General features: G+C 34.2%; 1 protein-coding gene across 8 annotated transcripts in view; it reads left to right on the top strand.

Moving 5' to 3' along the window:
• The window catches only part of ZDHHC21 (zDHHC palmitoyltransferase 21), a 47386-nt gene extending 35578 nt beyond the window's left edge, over nt 1–11808 (top strand). For all 8 annotated transcript variants that reach the window (XM_038170275.2, XM_072030842.1, XM_038170270.2 and 5 more), the window contains 2 exons: nt 3961–4004; nt 4530–11808. In XM_038170275.2, the coding sequence (XP_038026203.1) occupies nt 3961–4004; nt 4530–4662 (177 nt within the window). In that variant the 3' untranslated portion in view covers nt 4663–11808. The remainder of the gene's footprint in view (nt 1–3960; nt 4005–4529) is intronic.
• Nucleotides 11809–13874: the final 2066 nt, after the last annotated feature.

Genomic DNA, 13874 nt, shown 5'->3' with positions numbered 1-13874 from the left:
TGCATTCATTTGCAAATTAATCTTAAGTTAGTCTACAAAATTCAGTCAGTACTCTTATTGCCTCTTCACAACGGTCTTAGCTGTTGCAATAGCTTACTTAGAGCAGGCAAGCTGCTTCTAGCAGTAAGTCCTTAAGGCAAAAACCAACCAACTAAAAAAACCCACAACATTCTGTATCCCATCAGAAGAATCTGAACCCTTTGCTCTTTGTCTCTCTTTTAAAACTGTATGTTTTTAATAATTTCTGTGTTTACTTCCTCTAATTTCTTTTGTCTTTCTCATTAAGGTATGATTTTTTGTCCCTAGTTGCTTTAAGGTCCTTGTTAGTGGTTGTGTTTCTCTGAATAGCCAAGCGCAAGAACAAGTATTTGTTTCCAATCTGGATGATGACATTTGGGGTCCAGATGACCCCTAATGTGAAATTAATTAGATCTTGGTTAGTCAATCTTGTCTTTTATGAAATAGGAATTTTTATATTTTTCTTGAAGATAGATATTACTAGGACTCAATAGATACGCCAAGTTTGTTCATACAAAGTTATTTTCAAAGTCTGGATGAGTACCAACTTCCCAAAAGATTTTAACATCAGCATTAGGGTGTGAGTCTTAAACAAAACAAAACAAAGAAGTTTGTAGCAGTGTTCTATTTCTATTAATAGTAATCCAAGCTGATAGTAGATGCAGACAGCCAAAGCCTCTTAGGCTGAATGTAGTAATGCTGGTGTTGTAACAAAACCTTCATTTACATTAAATGCGTAAATTCATGAGATGCGTTAATAAACAGAACACTTTGTTATTCAGAGAATAGGGGTTATTCTGATCCTCCTTTTGGTCCTCCTTTTCTTCTCTGAAAGAATTCATCTCTCTCTCCTGTCTCCAGAGGGGCTGCTGAGTTTCCTGGGGTGCTGTGAAGTTTCACTTTCATGTGAAAAGGTAAATTGGTTCACTGTCAAATGAAAATATATTTCAAATAAGCCCATCTGTTTGGCAGTGGATTATTTTTATATATACATATATATTTTTTTGGGGGGGGGAGGGGGGCCTTGGAGGGAAGCAGTGAGGGGAGTTCAGTTTCTCAAGTTAGTCACCAGCATTTGTTAACTAGTTAAGCTTTGGAGAGAGGTGATTCCTCCCATTCCTTCAGCACTAGTTCGCAGCTTTTACAATGTGTAAAGATTTTGCTTGTTTGTTTTTTAGTTCTGAAATGGTATCCCAGAAACAAAAGATTCACTGCTTAGTCCCAATTCCTTTACTGTAAAGCTAAAGTAGGAAAAAGTAGTTTCTGTCATTTTAATGCAAGGAGGAAGGAGTATTTTCTTTGACTTCCTATCCAACTAAAATCCTTGGTATGTTTTAAAGGTGTGGAAGTTTGACAGGCATTTCTTACAGTCATTTTCTGCAGTTCCTATTTTGGTGCCTCCACTTAGTTCATTAATGTAATGGGCTGCATTTTTGAGAGAAGCAAATTTTGAGGAGCATCTTTCAGGTCTTACTGCCATGATAGCTACTAAAAAGAAACAGCACCCTGCCCCTTCAGAATCCCCAAACTGGGAATTCCTCCAAAAATCTCAAATACAATGTTTTAGATAGCAGATGTAGTGAAACAGAGCAAAAAGCTATAGTTTAAGTATTATTCTGTCACGTTATGGCTGCACCCAAAGCTATTTAAGGTTCCTTTTGTGCAAATATAATGTAAATTGTGATAGTTAGAAATCATTTATAGCATGGACTAGTATAGTGCTGTTCTTTGAAATTAATTAGCAATCATTGCTTTCAAACATAGTATTATTTTATACTATCAGTTAGAGAGCTTTGAGTTGACAGGAGGCTAGTTCTTAGAGATGGAATGTTTTTGCAGTTATGGAAGGAGCATGCCATGAAACCACTGTTAAAACCTCACTGAAATGTCATGGAAGTAATGCCTGTGTCTATTTGTCTGTGCCTATATTCAGAAAACTGCGTGTGATTTTTTGTGGTCAGCAAAATGTTCGTCCTGACAAGACTGGACAAAAAGCTTGCCCGAGGAAGCAGAATATTCTCTGGCTGTTCAGTCATGTCCTGACGTAGCAAGGAAAATGGCTTGTGTCTTCTAATGCTTTCTTGCTACCTGTGGAAGGTGATGGGAGGGAAGGCAAGCTAATATACTAGACAAGCCCATGAAGTAGAGAGGAGAAGCAGTTTATCTATGGGAATTGGAACAACAGACATTATTTACAGTCTGTTGCCTCCAGTCCAGTCCTCTCTCACTCCTGAGCAGTTCAAATCCACCTAATGATGGTGCCAGAATGGATTTATATAATCTGCTGTGGGCATGTCTTTTCTGCAGAAACGGGGAAGAACTTTGAGAATAGGGGACATCTCTCCTTTGCCACAGTGAGTGTAGAATTCAGCTGATAGGCTGTGGGAATGAATTACATATTTTTGCAGTTTAGCAAGTGGTAAGGGATCCTCTTCCAAAACTAATCATAGTTGGGAAGTGGATTTAGAAGATAAAAAATTAGCAAGGGAAGTTGAGACCACCTACATTTGGTGAGGTAGGGAAGCAGCTCACTTTACATTATAACCCACTAACATTTCACCATTTCTCTCCAAACATTTATGAAAGAGGGTAGCAGAATCCCAGCAGTGCGCTGATGGCAAGAACAATCAAGGAACACAGTATGGTTTTATTGCTAGGTAGTGTTTCCAGATGACTTAATGAAGTCGCAACCTAATTAAACCACATCCCTTGTGTCTGTGTATGGCTGGGACAATAGACACAAGCTCTCAGTTTCATTCAAATGCTAGTGTAATCTGACAGGTGCATTATGTACATGCCTAAATCAATGAACAGTGAAGGGAAATATCAAGCTGCCATGAAAAGAAGGTGGAACCATGAAAAATATTTACTGCATTTTGGACCCAGTGAATAATTTTGGGACATAATGAATTGTGCCTGTGCTTGAAAACACTAGTATCAAAGAATCACAGAATCACAGAATTGTAGGGTTTGGAAGGGACCTCAGGAGATCATCAGGTCCAATGCTACTGGAGTTAAAATTGAAGAGATATATGTATACAAAGCAGGCTTTTTCATTAAATATGTAGTGTGAAAGTGAGAGAAAAGTACCATTGTTTGTAGTTTTAAAAGTATAATTTTGTGATTACCTAAATTTAAATTGATGTATTCTTTATAAAGCTTTGTGATTTTATTAAATCCATCCTGTTTAAGAGTATAATATATGAATTTAGTTTACTGTTAGCTGAAAAAGTGTCTTCAATCTGGATACGATTTAGTTTTTCCTTAAAAAAAAAAAAAGTTAAAAAAAAATCATTTTTATTTTTAGTGTTTACCTCTAGAGGCTATGGAAATGGCTGGTTTCATCTTAGTAGTGCTGGTTGTATTACGATACTTACGAAGATGGTTGTTTCAAAACTTCTTATTAGGTCCTATTATTCAAAATACTACTTCTGTTAATAGTTCCATTTTACTAAGTTAAGGTATAAATGTATTTAAATTCCTGTGGTTATCTCAGTGGACTACTCCAAGTCGGGAATGGGTGCTTGTGAAAAGTATGGCAAGAGTTTACTTTGTGCGCATTACTTCTAAATGTCACATGAATTAAGTGTAATATGTCTATTTATTTTAGTCATAATAATACTGTAAATTTTTGTTGATATTCTGTGGTGTGTTCTACCATAGTAAAATTACACAGTATAGTGTTACATCATGTTTGTAAAAATCATTTAACAGATTGAATGAATTTGTTGTGCATATAATCTCACAGCTGTTTATAGCTAATATAGAATAATGAGTAATATGAGTAATATATATGAGTAATATGTAACCTACTGGACTGATGCCAAAGCAGTGTATGCTTACAATCAATTCCCTGCCTTATTTAGTTGCTTTCATAATAACATATTAACAGTGAGGAATATAATGAAATAGTATTTCATTCTGTTTTCTTTTTTTCAACAGGACACTACGAGTATAGAAAAAATGTCAAACTGTTGTGAAAATGTGTAAGTGCTGTAAAATGTCTGCATTTATTTGCTGAAGGAGTTTTGCTTTTTTAATTGTGTGAGAGAAGAGGAACCGAAGGCATTGTTAAGATTATTTTGCATGTTACTGTGTCCTGTACTTATTATCTCTAGCAGTAGCTCTCTAATCCTTTAATATTAGTTTTATACAAAGCAGCCTCACGTTATTCATTTTCCTTCTTTATCAATAGTAAGTGAAGCTGTATTTTCTTTCAAAAGTACAGGTCGAAAATCACTTGCTACTGTGTTCTTGACATACATTGCATTGATCCTGAGGTTCTCCTCTGCTTCAAAAGTTACCTTCAGTTGATTGATGACATAGATAATTTCTATTTTCTAAAGTTAAGTCTCAGCTGCAAGCCATAATGAAAGGAAAGCTGTATTTATGATGCTGGGACACAATTCATCAGAGTCCAGTAATGGATCCCCAGCCAACCTGTATTGTTTTAGCTGACTGAAGTGCACCAGGGGTGTGCTGTCTTTCACTAATAATGCTGTCTTCTGTAGATCGAGGCCCCGAAAGCCATGGCAGCAGACCTTCTCAGAAGTTTTTGGCACTCGCTGGAAGATCCTGTGGTTTATTCCTTTCAGGCAGAGGCAACCACTGCGAGTTCCCTACCACTTTGCCAATCATGTCTAAACAGATGGATGGTGGGCACAGATGGGTCCTCCATGCTGGAAGTGTGTTACAGGTTTTATGATAATAGGACTATGACAGTCTTCAAGTCAATTAAAAGCCACCCACCAATCATAGACATCACAGAGTGCCCCAGGCTTTATTTTAATAGTGGTCTTGATTCTGTTCTGAAATTATTACAAGTTGTATGTTCAAGTTTAGGCATATTCACTTTCAAATTATCTTTCCAAAGGGATTTCTGTTGTCTTTGAGGTTAATAGCAAAAACAAATGACTGGAATGCAGTTGTACAGTGTTTGATAATACTGGCTCTTTTGTTTTTTTTTACTTCGGTAGGAAACACTGAAGTTTACACTGATTGTTAGCTTTTCCACTAAGTGTCTTATTGATTTTTATTTTTTTTTAATCGGTAGGTCTTTTTAAATAATATTGAGGTCTTATTTTCTGCTACATATGTTAAAAATTCATTTATACTGCCATTTATTTGTGATGCAAAGTTTTAATCATGCAGCACTGCACTATAAAACATAACATTTAAAACAGACAGACTTCTTCCTAAACCTTTCTCAGAAGGGTTTTTATAAATTCATGTATATGTATCTATTTATATAGAGAGATCTTACAATTATCTTTCTGCATAAATATGATCTTAGTGGAAAATATTTGTGTCTTATTGTCAACAGAAGCTATGAAATGTCCCAGGGTGTAAAGTATGCAGATGGAAAACATGCTTTACTCAGTATCCCAAGGATTTCTTTGCAATAATTCAAAATAAAATAACAATTTTAAAAGTTGTAGGGTGCAAATGTGAGAATTATTTTGTTTTAAAAATGCAGATATAATTAGCATAATGTACTGTAAAGAATAGTACATTGTCATTAGAATGATACACATTTTATATTTTTTATTCTTTAGTCATGACTATCTGCAATTAGTTTAAGTGTTTGTAAATGGGGAGCATATATGAAAATATTTTAAAATATTTATATATAAATACAGATATTTGCTAGTAATATGTCTGGTAAAGATTACTAGCTGATTTAATAGGGTATTATATTGATATACAGTAGCTTGTTGTGGGCCCTTTCTGTACAGAAATAATTAACCAAAGAAAGCATTCTGAAGGTTACATGTGGTAAAATGACAATGGTTCCTAAACACTGGCTTGACTTTGCTGTATCTGGAAAATATATGTAGTTTATTATAGCCTTGTGTATCTGTACAAATACCAGCATGGGATATTTGTGATTTTTGAAAGTTCTGTAAATTTTCATGAAAAACTCAGAGTTGCAATGTTTTAAGTTATGCTGCTTATAGTGTTTCTTGTCTTGTCTAAATGGGCTAGGACTCACGTTAAATGACAGCCAAGCAAATAGATAATAAAAAGGCACAAAATCAGCGTGTACAATATATAGGCTGAATTTGGAGAAAATTTATAAATGGTTCATTCAAAATGAATGGCTAGCTTTTGAATGCTGTTCATAATGAATTTTTAGATCAGCTCTTAAAATCTTAATAGAGTCATTGCCTGTGGTAGGTGTTCATTTATTGAATTAACAGATTTTGACAATGCATAGAAATTGCCAAAATTGCTCATCTTAAAAATCACTTGAATTTTTTGTCAACTTCTAACATTTGAACTAACTTCACTTCTCCTCTCTTACAAAATGAATACAATGCATTATTTAAATTTTGAGCCTAATGTTCAGCTATTCTTTTTTTTTTCACTGCGTTTATAGATGTGAGTTTAGAATTTAAGATGGTATGGGCAGCAGTATGTAAATGAAGGTGAGTTTCATGAAAAGTGGATAAAAAGGCTGGACTAGCACTTGAAATTAACAAGAATGTGTTTATACATTCTAAAGTAATGTCTGTATTCACTTTTTTTTGGAAGGTATTCAATTACTGTAATCTCTGCAAAGCACATAGAGGAGAGACTGCAATAATAGCAGTCAGTTTTGGCTTATATGCCAATATTTAAATATGTGTCATAAGCAAAATGTAGTGTTTTGTTTGTTTGGTTGGTTTTTAATCAAATTTCAAATTTCATAGCAGATCATAATGCTTTGATGCTTATTAAGACATACGATCAAGAATGTAACTGTTCTTGGTATGTTCATTATGGAGGCATATAATTATTCTTTCTGATTTCTAATATCATCATCTCAGGTAATTTAAGTATACTTGGAGAACCAAATCTGTAATCCAGAATCAGCTTAATAGTTGGAGCCTCAATTATAAACATTGTATATTTTATTTTTTTTACATGATATGCATTGAATGTTATCCGCTATAAGGGGATAAAAATCCACACAAAGACCAAATGTGTACATTGTTCTTAAGAAAGAGGAAGTGTGAAACATAAAAAAGTCATGGTAAGGCACAGATTGGGGAATAAACATGCTCTGAATGGACTACAGAGTATACGTACAAACATCCGTGCACTCACGCACATGATTAATAGTTAATGATGAAGAATGTTTATGCTTGGACATTATAAAGTATTTTGTCTTCTGTAAGAAGACTTTAGGACGGTCTTCTGTCAGCCTAGTGCTCGAATGTGGGGTAGAGCCTTTCCTCTCTTATTCTCGAAGTGCCCTCTTTTGGTCATATTATGCAACAATAGTTGAATCGTGGCCTGGAGCATGAACGGGCCCAGCTGTCATTCTTCATTATTGCACAGGAGTTACCTGGACCAATAATTGAATGATTTGGGCGTGTGTCTGTGCTAGTGGTCAGATTAACGTATCAGGACTGGACTGCATCTTAAATAGGCAGATAATGTTTTGAGTCTGCCTGAAAGGTAGTGTAGCATGTGGGATTTTTTCTAGAAAATTTTCAGAATTTTAGAATAGAATACAAATAGAATAGAAAGGAATAGACTTTCCTTTCAAACAATATATTATAAATTTAAATTATAGGGCACCTACTCAAATGACCCAAAGAAGAACCTTGGAGCTTAAGAAAATGATGTATATGAAAATCTTACCTGAATCTGAGATGAAAATGATAAAGTCACAAAGTCACAATTTCTCAAATGTTTTCATTTTGTTAGATTTTTGGGGGTAAATAAATTTTTCGTAGACTTCACTCATAACATTAGGAACCAATATAAATATTATTTAGGCAGCTACTTTATTTTTTATCCTAATTTTGAATGTGTGGAGGAGAGAAGGGAGTGTTTGTATGCACAGTCTTGAGAAGGATTCACGAGTAAGAACCTGAGAACCAAGTGGAAGGAAAGATTTTGAACTAGGTTTCCTTCTGCTTGTCTTGAATCTACAGTGGGTGAGTGTGAAAGGAAACTTGTGAATGTGCAGTGGAAATGAAGATGTGACTAAAACAGGTGCTTTGATTCTTTAAGTGAAACTGCAAAGAGCAGGTGTTTTGCCGTTTATGTATCCATGCCATCATTATTCATCTTTCATTGTTCATCATACAGATGTCTGGTTTTATTAAGCAAACTATTCTTCTAAGAAATAATGAAACATGCTTTGTTTTGTGCTGTAGCAGCCCACTGTACTCCAATGTAAGCGGGGTAACATAAGTAGGGGAATGTAGGTGATTAAAGTAAGGATTTCAGCAGTACTGTGAAAGAGATTTTTTTTTCAAGTCCACTTTGCATTCAGACAAAACATGATAATAAGATGGGTTTCTGGTAACTTGATGTTGTTAGTTAACATAAATCACCTTTTTATAACATGTCATATGCTGTATTTGGCCAGCCTTCCTGCCAGCAGTAAATCACTTGTAGTAGAAAGCTACTGTCATGCATTTGAGCTTGCTGTCACTTCAGTGTATTTTTTAACTTGGTGGTCTCCAACCTTTGTCTTCACCATGCAATTCATTTTGCTGCTGCTCACAAAACAAACAAACAAAAACAACAACAACAAAACAAAAACAAAATGGTAGCTTTATTAGAACAGCTGTATCACAAAGATAAAGCTTAATACCGTTGGTTGACTCTTCTCATTTTCCCAACTAGAAATATTGCAATCCTTAGAAGTGTTTTTTTTGTATGGTGGAGTCTTGATCTTTCTGGACAAAAAATGTTACTTATTCTACATATATTCCAATCAATAATACTGTATTAGTACTTCTAAACTCTTTCTAGGATAAAAACTATATGTATTTCCATAGAATCTGCTTCTGAAGGATGAGTTACATAAAATGATGTGGATATCTATCAGTAACACCTAGTATTTCTCATTCAATCCTGTAATTCTGCAGTTGTGTTATGTATGTAAGAATAATAAATTGATTTTTATTAGCATTGTGTATAAGAAATACATTTTTATTTACAATCTTGCAACTGATTGAGAGTTAACTGTCAGAATACATAGGTACTATTCTGTTTTGTTTTGTTTTGTTTTTCTTTCAAGAAACTACAAGCTTTTCCCTGGCAGCAAAATCTCTTATCTGATGTTGAAGTCTGTAGACAAAGATTTGAACCCAGTGAAGAGATCCAACTAAACATTGTACGTGTCCATCAGTGCTAATAGAAAAAAGATTAGAGAGCTTTGTATATATGCATATAGCCCAGCATATGAGCTTCTAAGGTCCTGTCCCTCTTCAATCAGACCATTCCCTACTGAAAGATTATTGTGTCCAGCCCTCAATATAAATTGCTTATAGTATATACCAAATAGCCACATTTCTAGCTCTCTTAGCTCTTAAATAATGTATCTTAAGTAATGCATCAGTAGTGGGCATGTGGTACAGCTTTTCAAGTCCTAATAGGCTTCAGCTTAGTATGTTCTCAACTGCCAGAGGTACAGGCTCATTTTACCATCCTTTGAGATCATATCATGTGGTGTGCTAACTAGTGTGAAGTCATGAAAGACCTTCTTGCAATATGTCCCAGATCTCTAGAAGCTTAGTTTGCACTTTGTCTTAAGCTTAAGTTTGTTTAAGTTAGTTTTTCTGTTGATTAACTGATTTTTAGTATTAATGACACTGAAATTGTTGTGTTTGAAAAACAGAAACTTAGACTTAAAAATAACCTCAGTGGGTGACTTAGAGGTTGAACCTGTAGGTAATATCTCCTATAAAATCAGGATGGTAATAATTTCTCATTGTTCTGGATGTTTTGTTCAATGCATTTGCTGTCTGACACAGTATTTTAGTAATGTGGGAGTGAGAATGTTTTCAAGAAGCGTTTGCTAATCTAGGAAAAAAATTCTCCTTGTGAGAAATTTTCCTTCTGATTTATGTAAGAGATCAGACCTTTCAAGGCTGTAGTCATCTACCCAGTCAAAATCACTTCTGTTGTAATAATTAATTCTGTACAACATAAAAGTTAATGCTTTGAATGAGTTCTGTTAAAACTTCTCTCACAGCTGGGAGTTTTCTGTATTCCTTAAACATTTTATATTTAAATCAGATTAGTTTTTGCTTTGCTGTTGCTTGAGTCATCATCTTCTGACCTAAGCCAGTACATGCAATGTTCTAGAGCAGGCACAGGTATATATTTGCAATCAGAGATGCATATCTCTTCCGTCAAAATATTGGACCAGCTATGAGACTTGAATTCGCACATATTTGAACTTTTTAAAATTAACTGTAACCTCCCATGGATCAGTCTTTATTAACAGACATAACTGCTTTAAAATGTATGTTCTGAGCTGTTCTTCAGGTATTTGTAATTTTTTTTATTCATCGATTAATATTCATGGTTCATAAAAGGCCAAGTGGAATGTCACAACAAATTTGATTGAGTGTGTTCAGGATACAACAACTTATAATATTGATAAGGCCATCAAAATAAAGATGCAATCCTATGCTTCACAGTCATTAGCAAATTGCATATAGAAAATATGTTATAAATACTTATCTATAAAAATATTGCAAATCTTCTATTGTGTAAATTAAATTATTTGAAAATTCAAAATTAGAGAACACAGGCATTTCAAAGATTAATTTCATCACTGTTTAAAGTTATCTAAAATAGATGAAAAGTGACAAATTCCTGCTTGGTATGCTGTTTATATCAAAATAGAAATACTATTGCTACTACCACACAGTCTGTCAGGCACACCATTATTAGCTGTTTTATATATTTATAAATATATATATATTTTAAGGTTAACAGCTATAATAGCTGAGTGCAGAAGATATACTGACAGTTTTTTCCTGCATTAATAAAGACAAAATTCATTATTTCTCTTACATGAATGAATTGAATGTAATTCTAAGTTATTCAAACTATCTAGACTTCAAAACTATTAGTTGTAGAGGTGCCTCTAGAGATTGCTTTCGGGAAGAATCACTACTTCTAAATACAGGGTCCCTACTCATGCAACATAGTGCCTTACTGAATACTTAAGAATGCGCTGTTCTTCTAAAGGTTTTTGTACTACTGTCTTCAAGGTTCATTGACAAACTTGCATCTGTGAGCTACGTTAGGCCTAGGACTTCAGTCCTGCTGAAACTGGTCAATAACATTTTGTGTATTCCTTGCCCGAGTACAGTGGAATGAATGAAGTCAGCTGTTCCCACAAGGACCATATAAGTATTTATTGCCTGGAAGAATAATTCAAATTTACATTAGAATGCATGCTTTCTCAGCTAGAAGGTACCAAACTTAAATTGTAGTACACATGCATTTGTGGGTGAAAAGGTATTTCTGTGTGCATTTTCTAACATATTGTAGATCACATTACAATTTATAGATTGAAAATTATCACTCTGTATCCTTCACAGCTTCAATCTGAATGCCAGGTAGGAAAATAATACTACTTTTTATAAATTATTAGCTTGAATCTTGTAATTCACTTCAGCATATGATTGAGTCAAACTGATCTTTGGTTAATCTTGACAGTTTTCAAACAATTCTGAATAATGTTTACTTTGGACTTACTGAAAGTTATGAGGTCTAATACAGGTTTTGCCAGAATGGGTGATGTATGAGGTGAATGGCTGAATAATATCAAAACAGGAAAACTTACCCTGGTATTATTTTAATCAAATCTTGTATTGTCTTTTTTCTTCCTTTCATTCTTTGGTTTATTCATGTAATATTTCTGTTTTTCTTTTATGTTTGATTTCAGTTTTGTATTATTTTTCATTCCTATTGAAATTTTCTATATATTGTATTTTTATAAGTCATATTTTTAAATAAAAAAATAAATAAATTTATTTTCTCCTCTGAGCTTCATTAATATTATTTTAATCTTGTGTAGATACTTTGTTTATATTTTCCAAATCTGTTTTTAGATTTTCACAATTCCTTTTTAAATGACTGTTACTCAATTGTTTTACATCAAAAGATAAAGCTATAATCCCCATTGATGGCTTTGGAAAACTGAAGCCTGATAAATCATTTAATAGTTAGGAAAGTACTTATCCTCTTTGTTGTTTCTTATTAAGTGAACAAATGAGTGTTGGTGAAAGCAAGAAAACCTGATCTGTTTTTCAATAGGAGTGTCTATCAGAATGACAGCACTCATTACAATATTGGTAGATTTCTTGCTTAAATAATTGAATAATGTAAATGTAGTTATACTGATGTATTAACCCTTCCACATTTTTTTTTGCCTTCTGAACTCTCGTATATAATGAAAACAAACAAATATGTAAATTGTGCTGATGGGTGAGTACAAGCACATAAAATCAAGACATATTGTGGCACATTTATGCCAGGACAGTTCTCTGAAGGCCTAGCTTAAGTAGAAACCTTTGTTGTAGATATAACATTTTTATAAATTGCCATTTGCAAATTGAAAATAGAGAAATAGGGTTCCAAGGATGATTATGAAAGATTTACTACATCGTACAAAAACATACAAGCAACAGATTCTAAAAATATGTCTATCTGAGCTAGTTAAAGGGATCTGGATTGGCAGCCTTTTTGTTTTGTACAAATGCAAATTGGTGCCAGAGAAGTCAATGCAAAGAGGGTTCCCACATCCAGGTCTCACTCAAATGAGACGCTAGATTTAGAGATCTAAAGAGAAGTTCAGAAATATTAGTAACTAGAGAAAAATCCAGCAGAGAGGAAATAAAATAGAGGCTGCAGGTTCTGGCATGAGCAGTAGACTAAGCCATAGCAGAAATGAGAGCAGGGAAGATTTTGGAGACCTGGGAAGATCCACTGCAAGAACAGTGAGCAGAAGAGAAAGGCCAGTGGTGATGTCTGCAAGGAAAAGATTAAAATAGCTGAATTGTAACACTTCATGAATAAGGGAGTACAAACTACATGGTAATGTGGCACAGGACTTGCATCTTCTGTTTCAACCCATGAACCGGATTCTAGTAATAATGGTAATAAAAATCACTTTCATACTGATCTTCCCACAACAGCATAAAACCAACCTGTAAAATTCTATGTTCTGTGTGTATTCCAGAAAAAGCTGTTCTTGCTTTCTGCCAACAATTTTGGTTTCTCTTGTTTGCAATTTCACTGGGCCTCTTTTCCCCACATAATAATTTCCAATCTGGTTGATCTCTACTCTGAAATTTATTTATTTTAGTATTTGCAAATTAGATACAACTGAATTGTGTGTCTGCCTCCTTTTTGGTGTGTGGAAACAGAGATCTATTCCGACTTGCCCATAAAAATAATTGTAATGTGTACACTGCAATATTTTTAATGCCTAAAGCTCCTGGAAGTATTTCTTGATGTGTTTTGTCCTTTTATAAACTGAATGAAACAAAGTATTCAATAGTACTTTCAGTCTATAAATTCATTTTAAGAGACTGCCAGGTAGTGCAGATGAACAAATGCATGCAAACACTGCTGTAGGCTGACCAATTACCCATATGAGCTGCAATTATATTAGCGTGCAAGGGCAATTGGAGGGAAAATTGGACCCTGTGGACATCCAGCTGAGTAAACAAGCTTGAGGAAGGATGGAGGATGTGTTAGGTTGAATAAAATACAGCCAAGCTAATTTGAAGAAAAAAAAAAAAGAGAGAGAAAAAAGGAGAAAAAAAAAAAAAGACCAGAATTAAAAAAATAAAAAAAAAGACCAGAATTTGTATCAGTCACAGCACATTCTTTGTATGTCCTCTGGTTTCACAATATTTTTCTCATTAGACTTCTCCTCTCAAAAACATTCCCTTTGCTGAAGGCTTCATTTAAGATCAGACACATACAGCAATAGACTTTGTATTCACAAAGCCAAAAAGCTGTATTTCAGTCACACAGAACTGAATGTAAAATGAATTGGACAGGTGCTGCTGAGGAATAATGACTCTTTCAAGCCCAAGTAATAA

This window comes from Anas platyrhynchos, chromosome Z (assembly GCF_047663525.1).
Source record: "Anas platyrhynchos isolate ZD024472 breed Pekin duck chromosome Z, IASCAAS_PekinDuck_T2T, whole genome shotgun sequence".
Classification (NCBI taxonomy): Eukaryota; Metazoa; Chordata; class Aves; order Anseriformes; family Anatidae; genus Anas; species Anas platyrhynchos.
Note: the sequence above shows the minus strand (reverse complement) of the source record. Positions and strands in the feature narration are given on the sequence as shown.